At 45.2% G+C, this 13,847-nt stretch overlaps 1 protein-coding gene across 2 annotated transcripts in view; it reads right to left on the reverse strand.

Annotated features, from left to right (window-relative positions):
* RBM44 (RNA binding motif protein 44) overlaps nt 1-10,471 on the reverse strand; it is a 44,726-nt gene extending 34,255 nt beyond the window's left edge. Inside the window, exon 1 of one of the 2 annotated variants that reach the window (XM_073306754.1) lies at nt 10,394-10,471. Coding sequence is in view for 1 of the 2 variants with exons in the window: in XM_073306753.1 (XP_073162854.1) it covers nt 4,683-4,998 (316 nt within the window). In the remaining variant the exon portion in view is untranslated. Of the gene's footprint in view, nt 1-4,682; nt 4,999-10,393 lie in introns of those variants that run through there. The other variant, XM_073306753.1, reaches the window with a different exon arrangement.
* Nucleotides 10,472-13,847: the final 3,376 nt, after the last annotated feature.

Here is a 13,847-nt window from a genome sequence, read left to right on the forward strand (position 1 = left end):
TATTGCATTTACAAACTGGTTTTATTAGAATTTCCTCTTTTTGTGGTTTTACACACAACTTATCATGGTGTTACTATGGGCTAGTGACAGGTTTCAGAGTAGCAGCCATGTTAGTCTGTATCCGCAAAAAGAAAAGGAGGACTTGTGGCACATTCGAGACTAACAAATTTATTTGAGCATAAGCTTTTGTGAGCTACAGCTCACTCACGAAAGCTTATGCTCAAATAAATTTGTTAGTCTCTAAGGTGCCACAAGTCCTCCTTTTCTTTTTATAGGCTAGTGAGTTTTTCTTTTTACTTATGCCCTCTAAGAGCAAAGAAAGGAGCAGAAATCAAACTCGATTCTTCTAGTAGTACTGCAAATTACTACTAGGCTAGAAGTAGAGCCCTGCGTGGAAATAAATTGGTATCTACTGAACCGCAGGGCTCTCTCAGGAACCGCAATGGTGAAAGGAGCAGAACTTGGGGCCGCTGCTCCTGGGAGCCAGTGCCCCGAGCCAGCAGCTCCTCCAGTGCATCTGTACCGCCCCCAGCCTGGCCCCCAGTCCTTCCACGCAGCTGTGTCACCTGTCTGGGGTCTGTAAAGCCTCACCAGAGGACAGGGCTAGGGGCGGTACAGCCGGAGGAGCTTCCAACCCAGGGCACTGGGAGTGGTGGCCCCACTTTCTGCTCCTTTCGCTGCTGCGGTTCCCGGGAGAGCCCTGCAGTTCAGCAGATACCGATTTCTATCTGTGGATATCCGCATCTGCGCATATAAATTTGTATCCATGCAGGGCTCTCGCCACAAGGTGTTTTTATAACACCAGACAAAAACCAAGCCAGCAAAACATGCCATTTCAAAATAAAGTCCTGTTTAAAAAAATTATTCTGTAGCATTAAGAACAGCCATTGTATCAAGAAACGGATTTGAGATTTTACTAGACATCTAGTAAGCAGAGAGCTATACCCATCAGGTGAATGAGGAGGGGTTGGAGGAAAGAAGAGGAAGGACACCAAGTGGTCCAGCGACAACAGCTTACATGCTTTGGCCGCAGTGCTTAGCTTTCACATACAACAAGAATGAAACTGAAATGATTGACCATTTCACTACTACACAGAGGATTCCGAGTAGCTTAAGTCAAACTGACTAAAGTTGTTAATTTTAGTTGCTGCTGCTCAGGGTTGGACTACATGACCTCCTGAGGTCCCCTCCAACCCTGATATTCTATGATATTCTATGAAAGCCATAAGCAATGACAAAAACACCAGAGATGTCTTCAGATTCAGGAACTCAGCACTACACAAATTTACATTAGGTTAATATTTGTAGGGTTACCATGGCAACTATAATGGCTACAAACTTTATTTAATGAAAGCGTAAATTATGTGGAAATTGTCACAGTGGAATGGAGTTTTCAAACTCCAACCAAGAAATAAAGCACAAACTCCAGGAAGGGTGATAATCTAACTTACACATCATCTATCCAATGTCATAATATTCTTAAAGGGTAAAATCAAATAAGATTAGGCCTATTTGACCAGTAAGGCCATCTACTTTCAAACACTGCTCCTTCATTTGTAGCTATTACTTCAATAATTTACTCATCCCAGGATGCAACAGTACATCTACAATATAATTTGAATTTCTAGGAAATCAGTTAAAAATTTTATAAACTGGTACATACATACAAGTTGAAGACTGAAGGACAGTAACTATTGCAGCATCAAGGTGATGCTGAGCTATATGCACTCTAAGCTAGGTCTACACTTCGCATCTTTTAGTAACACAGCTGTGTCACTACAGCCATGCGGCTAAAAGGCACACACTGTAGCTGCTGTTTGTCAGCTCTCCTGCCAACAAAAATCTTCCACCCCCAATGGCAGGAGCGGCGCTTGTCGTTGGCAAAACTTGTTTCTTTCAGGATGTGTGTGTGTGTTTTCAAAAAAAGAAAAGGAGTACTTGTGGCACCTTAGAGACTAACCAATTTATTTGAGCATAAGCTTTCGTGAGCTACAGCTCACTTCATCGGATGCATACTGTGGAAACTGCAGAAGACATTATATACACAGAGACCATGAAACAATACCTCCTCCCACCCCACTCTCCTGCTGGTAATAGCTTATCTAAAGTGATCACTCTCCTTACAATGTGTATGATAATCAAGTTGGGCCATTTCCAGCACAAATCCAGGTTTTCTCACCCTCCGCCCCCCCCCCCCCCCCCCCACACACACACACAAACTCACTCTCCTGCTGGTAATAGCCCATCCAAAGGGACCACTCTCTTTACAATGTGTATGATAATCAAGGTGGGCCATTTCCAGCACAAATCCAGGTTCTCACCCCCCCCCTTTTTCCAAAAACCACACACACAAACTCACTCTCCTGCTGGTAATAGTTCATCCAAAGTGACCACTCTCCCTACAATGTGCATGATAATCAAGGCGATGCATCCGATGAAGTGAGCTGTAGCTCACGAAAGCTTATGCGCAAATAAATTGGTTAGCCTCTAAGGTGCCACAAGTATTCCTTTTCTTTTTGCGAATACAGACTAACACGGCTGTTACTCTGAAACCTGTGTGTGTTTTAACACCTCTGAAAGACAAAAGTTTTGTCATTCAGTTGCCAGTGTAGACATAGCCTAAGTAAAAGATCCTGATTAACAGACACATACAAAGATGCTCTGCACCCTATTTTATCTGTATAAGATACTTACATGGATTGCATTATCATAACATCTGAGTACATCATAGTCTTGAATGTATTTTTCCTCTCATCAGTTCTGCGAGGTAAGGAAGTACTATTATTCCATTTTAAGATGGGAAACTGAAGCACAGAGAAACTAAAGACTTGTCTACATGAACAATTAGTTCATGGCAAGCTGGGATGTGAATCTACTCTGCACCTTATCCTGCATCAGGTTAACTGTCCATGTGTATCTTTCTGAGAAACTAACCGTTTGTTAATATGTTTTGACTCCATTCTCTTTGAAACAGAACTGACCAAAGCGCTTTAACAAACTGTTAATACACATGAGCAGGGTGTCATTTACATTTAGTCCATGGCAGGCTAGTATGGGGTAGATTCACACTCCAGCTTGCCCTGAACGAAACATTCCTGTAGACAAGCCCTAAGTGACTTGTCCAAAGGTACACAGGAAGTCTGTGGTAGATCAGGGAAACAAACCTGGATCTCTCAAGCGAAGTTCCTAACTACATGACCACTCTTCCGTTTTTAAATATCCAGATCATCATTATTACAAAACCAGATTTTCCTCAGACACTGCCAAGTGTGCATATATCACACATACATTCCTCATTCAGGATTATATATAGACCAAGTTTAAAGGTTTAAAATAAAAAAAACCTGTAACAGCTTAAAAATGTTCTCTCCCTTGTTCATGACAGAACAACCTCAAAACTGAATGATTAGATTTTCTAGCATTCAGAACTAAAAGAAAGCATAAGAAATTTCAGTCCTAAGTATTATAAATTGAGAAATTTCTCAATTTCTAAAGCAAGTAAAAATAGAGATACAGAATGGAAGTGCCATGTTAACTTTTATCTTGCTGTGGTAATTTTATATACATTCCAGATTTAATCTATCCACCCAATTAACCTCAATTTCACAACATATGAGCCAAAAGTCCAATCTAATTTTACTGCATGTGAAAAAATTCAAATAGTGTAACTCACCTATAAGACAAGACCAGAAAGTCCAGGAAAACATTATGAGTCTGTAACAGTATCCATTTAACTCAGTTATTTGTAAACACCATTAACTTCAATTTGATTTTATTGAAACAAGACACTATCACAGCAACTGGGCTCCTAACAATTTTTTTAAAAATACAAAATTAAAGCAATACCAACTGTACAGGATAGCCACGCCCCACCATTTTCATGGTAAAATTTACATTTATTTTACTCAAAGAATTGATTCCCTACAATATCATATCTTAATTCAAAGCCTCAGTTAAAGGCTCGCCAGACAAAGGAGACAGCATTGTGTCCTGCAGCCAATCTCTGGGTCTAAAACTGCCAAAAGAAGTGCATTTCTCCTCTACAGAAAATACCCTGCTGACAGTCCTAAAAAGTTTTATCCCAAGAACCAATATCAGAAGCAACTCAGCTGATTTTGGCAGATCAAAGCAAAGCATATTGCAGTACACAGACAGGTGTAAAGTTTTTCCAAAAACTGAACAGTTAATCTTTCATTTTAACAATTATTCTTCCATACAACTTCAAGTTATGGATTCTTGACATTTGTATCTATACTCATGTAATGCTATAAATGTTGATCTTCAGCATGAAGCCTAAAAATACTTTTTCAAAAGAGAAATAAAATATTAATATTTCAAATATGGTATCGTTTCACTTGTCAGAGTGGCAGCTAACTGACGTACATTTTTTTGTCTTGTCTGATTTGCCAATCTCAAATACCGTATATTTAATATGTACTACATAAACAGTTATTTTGCAGCATAGAAAAAAAGATTTTTCCTAATGTGGTCCCAATCCTGCATGCAGTTCATGCACAGGGAACTGATTTCTGGTTACAATAATATATTTATTATAAAATCCCACAATATATTTCATATTGCCTTAAACAGGTTTTGAATATAACATGTTTGTTTTTATGGAGATTCTCAAAACACTACTGTATAGAGATATTACTAACCTAATGAAAGCAGAACTAACTCACCTGGCATTTTAGAAAAAGTATTATGATTCTCTAGAACATGTATTCCAGAAGCATTCATTGCAGTAGTACTAGTTCTCCAGTAATGACATCTCGTTGCCCCAGGAGTAAGAGCAACTGGTTGGACAGAGGGCAATAATACATAGGGGTTTGATATCAGAGGATTGGAGAGTGGTTCAAATATAGTGAACTGAGCAGTTGTTCCCGGATGAAAATATAAAGGGGGTGCTGAGTAAGTGATTCCCTCAGAAATAGCAGGCCTTACAGACAACACCGGCACTATTGGTGAAATTTCATTAAAATAAGATGGACATGACATGATTTAAGATTTGTGGCATTTAGTCCACACATGTGACCTGGTGACAGTATGCCAAAAACAGCTATATGCACAATGAATCCTGAAATGCAAACAAAAAATTAGTAAAATTTAGTAAAGTTAAAAACACTGGATTAAAGAAACTCAGTCACAAAACTCCCATGTTCTACTCAAACTTGCACCATATTACTTCTTGCTCATTTACATGTTTATGGGAGTAAAACATCATTGTTAATATCTAGTAATTAGAAACATCCAGCTTTGACACAAAAAACAAGAAAGGGTATAGTATCTGACAACTGAGGTGACAAAGGGAAAAGGTGTGGGCAGATTTCTGCACTGACAAAGGCTATCTATTTCTCCATCTTACTGATTTTTTGTTTACTGTATGATATCATTTCTTCAGTACTATTTCCTAAGGAAATAATGAATATATTTTGCTTACTAAAGTAAGGCTGTTATTGGTAACTGTTATTCCCCAAGAAATACAACCACTACCCAAATACAGAAACTTGAGCACACAAATGATGCCACACGTTCCTTTTTACTCTATATGATGCATCCATTGGAAAATTAACAGCATTATCAACAAACATTTTTGTGGGATTTCTGACCATTTTTCTTTTTTCGTATATTAATCTATTGTATTCATCTACTGTATTTTCAATCAACTATCAGAGAGACCTCGTCTGATAAATGCATAAGGCAAATAGCAAACTTCATACTGCTCAATCCGTTTGATCGCCCACCCATTAGCTCATTTCAATATGAAATATTTACACAATAAATTCAGAGAACTTCATTAACATAATGTTATGGTCGAGATTTTAAATATGGAAAGTCATGAAATTCTGTGTTATGTTTTCCAATGCAATCATTTCTCAGCCACCTTGAACATAATGGCCCCAATTCAGCGCATTTTAAACAGGAGTACAACTTATTACCCACTCACAAAACTGTTAAATTTTGTCCATCAACTTTAATGTCTTAATTTTAGGGCTTAGTTAAATTTACAGGTAAGGACTAGTAGGTAATATCTACCAATTCTAATACTTCAGGCTTTTCTGACTAGCACACTGGAAACAGTAAAATCATAGGAATGGAAAATAAATCATTTCCCCCATCCTCAGGACAGTAACGCAAAATCAAATTTAAAAGATTAACACAAAAAAGCAGGATTTGAAGGCAAATCTCTCATCCTGCATTAATGGGATCTACAAAAAAGCGAATTTATCTCTGAGATTTAAAAAAAATATTACTTTGAATTTCAGTGTTTTCTACTAACTCACTACATAACTAGCAAACTAATATGTTCAAATATTATGTGAACATGCAAACGTACACTAGAATATATTTCAAATGAAAATCCAAGCCTTAAATTAAATCTGAGCTACCAGTATAGCAGTGATAATGTAAAAATGGAAGAGGGAAATGTCTTTCTATTACTTAATCCTCTGAAAACCTGTGCTGCAACATCAGCTGTTGAGTCTCAGAAGGCTAGATCCCTGCTCGCTACTTTGATGACTATACATTTGTTGCAGCAACTGCAGAGGTTCAGGATGGAAAAAGACATCTGAAAATACAGGAAAAGATCCATGATGAAGAATCTGCCTTAGGACATGCCTAACACGGAGACTACATGCATGGTAAATGTAAATGGGGATGTAAATCTACAATGCTTTCACCTGCCATGTGCTAAATTGCTCCTATGAATTAAAAGTTCTGTGGTGCCCATAACATACTGGTGTTTCAAACATACCAATATTAAGGCCATGATCCTGCTACTTGTTGAGTGGACAGACCAACTGATTTCAGTGAAGCTCCACATGGGCGGAGCAGTCTGCCTGTGTAGAGTGAATCACAGGATCAAGGTCTAACTACCCATTTCCAATATTTTATGCTGTGGACAGTGTTGCCTTTAGATATAAGACCTTCTATCAAGCCCTTCTGAAAAACACAGGGAAAAGGCAACTCAAAAAGTTTTGAAAAATCTGATATTTGGAATATTTGGGAAAATCTAAATGGCAACTGTCAGAAAGTCTCTCCTTCTGACATGGAAACCTTTTTAACATACGTAAATACTATGTATGTGCTTAACAATACATTTAGTCCCCCACTGCACTTCCAGAGAACTGCAAGTTTTCCAGATGTTTAAAGAAATCTCTTAATACTCCCGAAGTTTTTTTTTTTTAAATGAGTAATGTACAAGACACTGGATAGCTCTGATGTGTGCAGCAAACCGCCCCCCCCCTTCAACAAACAAAAAGCTGAAAACCCAAGCAACAAAACCGCAATTAATCTGAAGCATACAATGCACAACTTTTCTACATAATCAAAGAAATCACAAGTGCCCATCTTACTTCATGCTTCCTAAATTCAGTCCACTCAGCTTTCTACATATGACATTCACATCATCCCCGCTGTTTCAACAAGCTGTTCAATATGTCCTAGTTACCGTAATGTTTAGTGTTTCATAGTGCTGTTTAACAGTTATTAACGCCAAAGAGATTTAATTTTGAAGATTGAGATTCTCCAAATATGTGTCTCAAAACAATTATTTTACATACAGGAACATATTTATTAATTTCATTAAGAAATGTAATTTAGACCTTAATCCAAAAATGTATTAGGTGTGGAGCCCCACTGACTGTAACGGGGGGCCCAGTCACACTCAGCAACTTGCTTAGGTTTCGGGTCCAAATTAGATTATTTAACTGAAATAAAAGGATATTCATTATGAGTGCTGAGAGGGGCAAAAATGCCACTGTTGCGCATTTATCTAGCTTAAGGTCTTACACAGCCCATTTTTGGGAGTACCTGAGCATCTCAGAAGCTTTAATGTATGTATCCCCAAGGTAGGCAATGCTGTTATCCCCAATGAAAAGACTGGGAAGAAAGGCACCCAAAGAAAGTCTACATTACAAAATTAAGTCAATCTAAGTTACATCAACCTACAGCCACCACAATAAATTGCTTTTGCATGTCCAACTAAGCTCCATGTATCACTGGGGTTCATCCCCACCAGGACTGCTTGCACCCAATTAACTGTCAGTGTGGGGCATTGTGGGACACTTCTGAAAGACAGCAATAGTCAGTGTAAGCAACACAGTGTCTACGCTGTATCGACCTAACTACATCGACCAAGGTGGAGTTAACTTGGTGTAGTAAGTGAATTACATAGTTGGGAGTAACATTTTAAGGCTTGTCTTCACTATTGGGGTAAGTTGACCTAATTTACACTACTCCACCTATGTGAATAACCTAGCTGGAGTCGATGCGGCGTAGATTGACTTCGGGGTGTCTTCACTGCACTGTGTTGACAGGAGACACTCTCTGGCAGACTTCCCTTGCTCTTCTTAGGGAGCTGGAGTACCGGAGTGCGCTCTGCCATTCATTTATCGGGTCTTCACTAGACTAGTAAAATCAACACCTGCTGCATCGACTGCAGCAGCTTCGATCTCCTTGGTTGTGAAAACAAGCCCTCAGTGTAGACGTTTACAGTTAGGCTGATGTAAGCTGCCTTACGCTGACCTAACTCTATCGTGTAGTAGACCCTGCTGAGTTTGTGACTTGTCAAGGTTACACAGGAAGCCAGTCGCAGATCTGGGAACTGAACACCACTCTCCCGATTTGCAGACAAGCAACCTACCCCTGGAAGCACATGTTGCAGGAGTGGGTATGGGGGGGGCATAAACAGGGGGAGAACATAAGAGCGGTCAGACCACCTAGCCCAGTATCCTCCCTTCCGAAAGTGGCCAATGCTAGGGGCCCCAGAGAAAATGAACAGAACAGGTCATCACCGAGTGACCCTCCCGTGGCCCAGTCCCAACTTCTGGCAGGAGGCAGCGGCGGAAGAAGAGACAGGGGGAGGCCGCATGAGGCAGAAGGGGTACTCTGGGGGAGGGGCACACCAGGGGGCCAGCACAGACCAAGGAGCAAGTGCAGCAGGCCCGAGAACAGGCACTCCAGGACAGAGGGCACAGGCCCCAGGACAGGCGCTGGGGGGCACACCAGCCAGGGCACGGGGGGGTGGGGGGAGACAGGCATTGAAGGGCCCACACCCGAGGAGGGGCGCTTGGGGGGGAGAGGACAGGCACCGAGGGGCGCTCTGAGGGAAGGGGGGGACAGGCGCTGAAGGGCCCACACCCGAGGAGGGGCGCTCGGGGGGGGGGGAGGAGAGGAGAGGACAGGCACCGAGGGCCGCTCTGGGGGAAGGGGGGGGACAGGCGCTGAAGGGCCCACACCCGAGGAGGGGCGCTCGGGGGGGGGGGGGGAGGACAGGCACCGAGGTGCGCTCTGGGGGAGAGGGTGGGGGACAGGCGCTGAAGGGCCCACACCCGAGGAGGGGCGCTCGAGGGGGGGGAGGAGAGGAGAGAACAGGCACCGAGGGGCGCTCTGGGGGAAGGGGGGGGAATAGGTGACGAAGGGCTCGCACCCGAGGAGGGGCGCTCGGGGGGGGGGGGAGGAGAGGAGAGGAGAGGACAGGCACCGAGGTGCGCTCTGGGGGAAGGGGGGGGACAGGCGCTGAAGGGCCCACACCCGAGGAGGGGCGCTCGGGGGGGGGGGGAGGAGAGGAGAGGAGAGGACAGGCACCGAGGTGCGCTCTGGGGGAAGGGGGGGGACAGGCGCTGAAGGGCCCACACCTGAGGAGGGGCGCTCGGGGGGGGGGGGAAGAGGACAGGCACCGAGGTGCGCTCTGGGGGAAGGGGGGGGACAGGCGCCGAAGGGCCCACACCTGAGGAGGGGCGCTCGGGGGGGGGGGGGGGGGGAAGAGGACAGGCACCGAGGGGCGCTCTGAGGGAAGGGGGCGGACAGGCGCCGAAGGGCCCACACCCGAGGAGGGGCGCTCGGGGGGGGGGAGGAGAGGAGAGAACAGGTACCGAGGGCCGCTCTGGGGGAAGGGGGGGGACAGGCGCTGAAGGGCCCACACCCGAGGAGGGGCGCTCGGGGGGGGGGAGGAGAGGAGAGGAGAGGAGAGGAGAGGCACCGAGGGGCGCTCTGAGGGAAGGGGGGGGGACAGGCGCTGAAGGGCCCACACCCGAGGAGGGGCGCTCAGGGAGGGGGGGGAGGAGAGGAGAGAACAGGCACCGAGGGGCGCTCTGAGGGAAGGGGGGGGCGGACAGGCGCCGAAGGGCCCACACCCGAGGAGGGGCGCTCGGGGGGGGGGGGAAGAGGAGAGGAGAGGACAGGCACCGAGGGCCGCTCTGGGGGAAGGGGGGGGACAGGCGCTGAAGGGCCCGCACCCGAGGAGGGGCGCTCGGGGGGGGGGGGGGGAGAGGACAGGCACCGAGGGCCGCTCTGGGGGAAGGGGGGGGACAGGCGCTGAAGGGCCCACACCCGAGGAGGGGCGCTCGAGGGGGGGAGCAGGGGACAGGCACCGAATGGCGCGTTCACAGACCTGGGGGAGGGGCAATGCGCTGACCCCCACGAGACGAGCGGCCTCGCTTGCCTCAAACGTCCAACTTAACGATCCCGTCGCCGCGCGGCCGCCGGTTCTTCACAGCCTCGCTCCGGGAGCGCACGGCGCGACCCACCCCCATTGGCTGGCAGGAGAACGGCTCTATCTTCTGATTGGTCATTCTCGCAAAGCGGCGGGAGGAGCTGGGCGCCGAGTGAGCGGCCGCTCCCAGCACGCGCCTGGGCCTCGCTTGGAGCCTGCGCAGCGCCCGGGGGAGCGGGCGGACGGGCGCGCCTGAGGCGCCCTGGCCCCCTGCGAAGGCGCCTTTGAGCCAAAATGGCGGGCAAAGCACAGAGCATACTGCGCAGAGGCTGACCCCCGGGGCCGGGGGGCGCTCTCTCTAGCTCGACCTAGCGCGGGTGCATGGTGGTGTTAGAGCACCCGCCACCCTGCCAGGGAGGGCTGCTGCTTGGCCTGCCTTCAAGGGCTGCGGTTCAGCCCCTGGCTGAGGCCCCGCTCATAAGACCACTCAGCGGCATGGCATGAGGCTTGCACTAAAGGGACGCGAGGCCTTGGGGGCAGCGGCCTCCTGAACGGGAGTCTTGCCCTATGCACACGGGAGGGAAGGGCATCTTTAGTTGTTCACCTGGAAGCCTGGCAGAGTAATTTAAAAGCCGGCTCAAACTAGCAGATTCGCTTTAGGAAAAAGGGAAACCTTTCCAACGAGTAAATACTTATTTTTCAGTGTAATAGCCTATGCACAGGGGCACCTGGTTTGTATAATTTTTGGTGGTGCCCAGAAGGGGTCCAAGCAGAGCCATCCATCCATAGGACGGCCTGGGGCAACCGCCCCGGGCCCCACGCTTTGAGGGGTTCCGTGCTTCAGGGGGATACAGGGTCCAGGGCAGCCTGGGGGCTTAGCAGCAAGTGACCCAGCCCCAGCTCACCCCGCTTCTCTCCGCTCCATCCCGCCAGCGCCCGGTGTCGCTCGGGGGAGGAAGCCAGAAAGAAGTGTGTTGGGGCGGGGGCGGGGTAGAGAAGGGGCAGGAAGAGGTTTGGCAGAGCTGCGTAGGCTGGGGATGGGTCTCTGGCTGCTGCCGGTGCCAGGCCCCCGCTAACCCTCCAGGGCTCCCTGAACCCCACATCCCCCTGAAGCGCAGGGCCCCCCAAAGCATGGGCCCGCAGCGGTTGCCCCAGTCCATCCTATGGACGGTACGGCTCTGAAAATATAAGCCCAAACACTGGTGGAGCTGGGTCCATGTTCCTGAATATTGGTGGAGCACGGGCACATATAACTTGCCGCCTATGACAGTGCCGTCCCTTAGGTATTTACAATTTACACCATTGTATATTTAGAATGTTAAAATATTTCAGGTTGATTTCATATGGATTGATATTACAGTTGTACCTTCTAGGCCTGTCAATAGCATAGTTCCAGTATGCCAGATGCTGTACAAACACACATTGCCGATACCAAATAGCTTACACACACTACATATTTTAGAATACACCATTTTTATTTGGACTTTTATAAAATAATCTGTCTTTAAAAATGAAATTAGTGCGTCTACAACGTAAGTGGCATTGACAGGGCTATGAACTGAAACACACCCTTTCTCCATAGAATAGGCACCAACCACACAAGCTTCCTCACACTGCCATCAATGTATCTCAGTCCCAAACACTGCTGCAGATCAGATGATCTCCATTAACCCATCAGCCAAGGCCTGAGTGAGGTGTCCTGGTTAGGCCCTTCACCAAAGAAACAGACTGAGATCACCAGCTCATTTCACTTTGGTTTTGATTCATGAAACAGCTTACACATGGTAATATTTGGCATCCAGGGGGTTAGGCCATATTTGAAACTGGTTTTAAAACTTTTGTTCGTAGAGTGGACCACATTAATAGAGATCACTGAATGGAAAATTCTCTGTACAAATGACAGGGATTTCTAATATGTAAAGATAACGTTACAAAAATAATGAATTTATTTTAAGCTTCTTTTAGAAGGAATAGCATCGAGAAATGAGGAAAGCAACACCACATGAGCAGTCTGTGGGCTACTGTTTAGGAACAGTTAGTCTAGAGAAAAAGAAAGATGCTTCCCTACCAAAGTTCAGAACAGAGTAGCAGCAGCTTTGTAGTAAAGTTCTGATTGCATGGACTTGTTAAACATCTTTGTGAAATTTCTGCTGAAATATGGGGCCCTGTGCACTAAAACCTCTTTATCTGACTATAGCTGATCAATTCAAAAATAAAAATGTTCCATCCTGTGTGTCTTTCTGAAATAAAATGTGTATTAGGGTAAGCTGGGATATCAGTACTGGGTATTTCCTACCAAATGCAAACGTCTACGAACACATTACACTTAAACACATGATTATTAAGGCAAAGGCTAGTCAATGTCTAAAGGCATAATTTAGAGCTAATTATTAATGCAACACATTAGGACAAACTCACAGACAAGTTTGTTTTGGCACCTTAATTACTATCTTGATACATGGCTATTAGATTGTCTGCTTACCAATGAATAGAAAGTACCAGCATTTGCTTTATTTCGGGGGGCGGGGGGGGTGTTAGCTTTTCTTATGGCCCAATTCATTTTAGAACTGCTGATATAGTGAGAACTAAGGTATTGCTTGTTGGGAGTCCAAGGGGTCCGTCAAATACACATTGGGAGTGCAGGGCTCAGTTCTGCAGTCTTCATTAATCATTTTATTAGAATGGGAGTTTTTTCTGAATAAGACCCTCAGGATCAGCACAGTAGCCATTACTATTAACGTTTTTCCATATCTGTGTGGGGTGATCATGCCTACAGTATATGTTTTCCCCCCTACTATATGTAATACGGAAAGCCACATGTATACTGCAATTGGCACACATACTGTAGGGTCCTTATGGACTGCAGTTTTTGCACTGTATGTAAAGCTATTAAAATGGAGATAGAAGTATTTGACCTGAATTACTTTCCTGTACATTATATATAGCAACATTATAGATATGAATTACAAAATATACGTTTCCTCAATTGCATAGGCTTAAGGGGTAAGAACCTACATTGCTCTGACAACATCAAGACTTGTTTCCCCTGTTTAGTAGGAAGAAGAAAGAATCACTGACTTGTCAAAGCAAGATACTGACCTAAGAAGTCAAAAGAATAAGAAAAGTGGAGTAGAAAAGGAGGATTTCAATCAGCTAACACGACTGTGTTATGTCTGGGGAGCTAGACACTAAAAATATGAAGAATTTTACTCAAAGCAATGACTATCAAGACAAGATGTTATGATGGTAATTTGTATACATTCTTATACTATAAATTATCTAAGTGCAAATTTAAAGCCACTCTACTTTTGGCCCTGCCCTTTACATTACTCTTGAAGCAAGTGTGTGTCCAATAAAACTGTGCCTTACACATATATCCCTAATCTCATGTGAAAGACATCAAGCTAAAATA

Source organism: Lepidochelys kempii, chromosome 11 (genome assembly GCF_965140265.1).
Source record: "Lepidochelys kempii isolate rLepKem1 chromosome 11, rLepKem1.hap2, whole genome shotgun sequence".
NCBI lineage: Eukaryota > Metazoa > Chordata > Testudines > Cheloniidae > Lepidochelys > Lepidochelys kempii.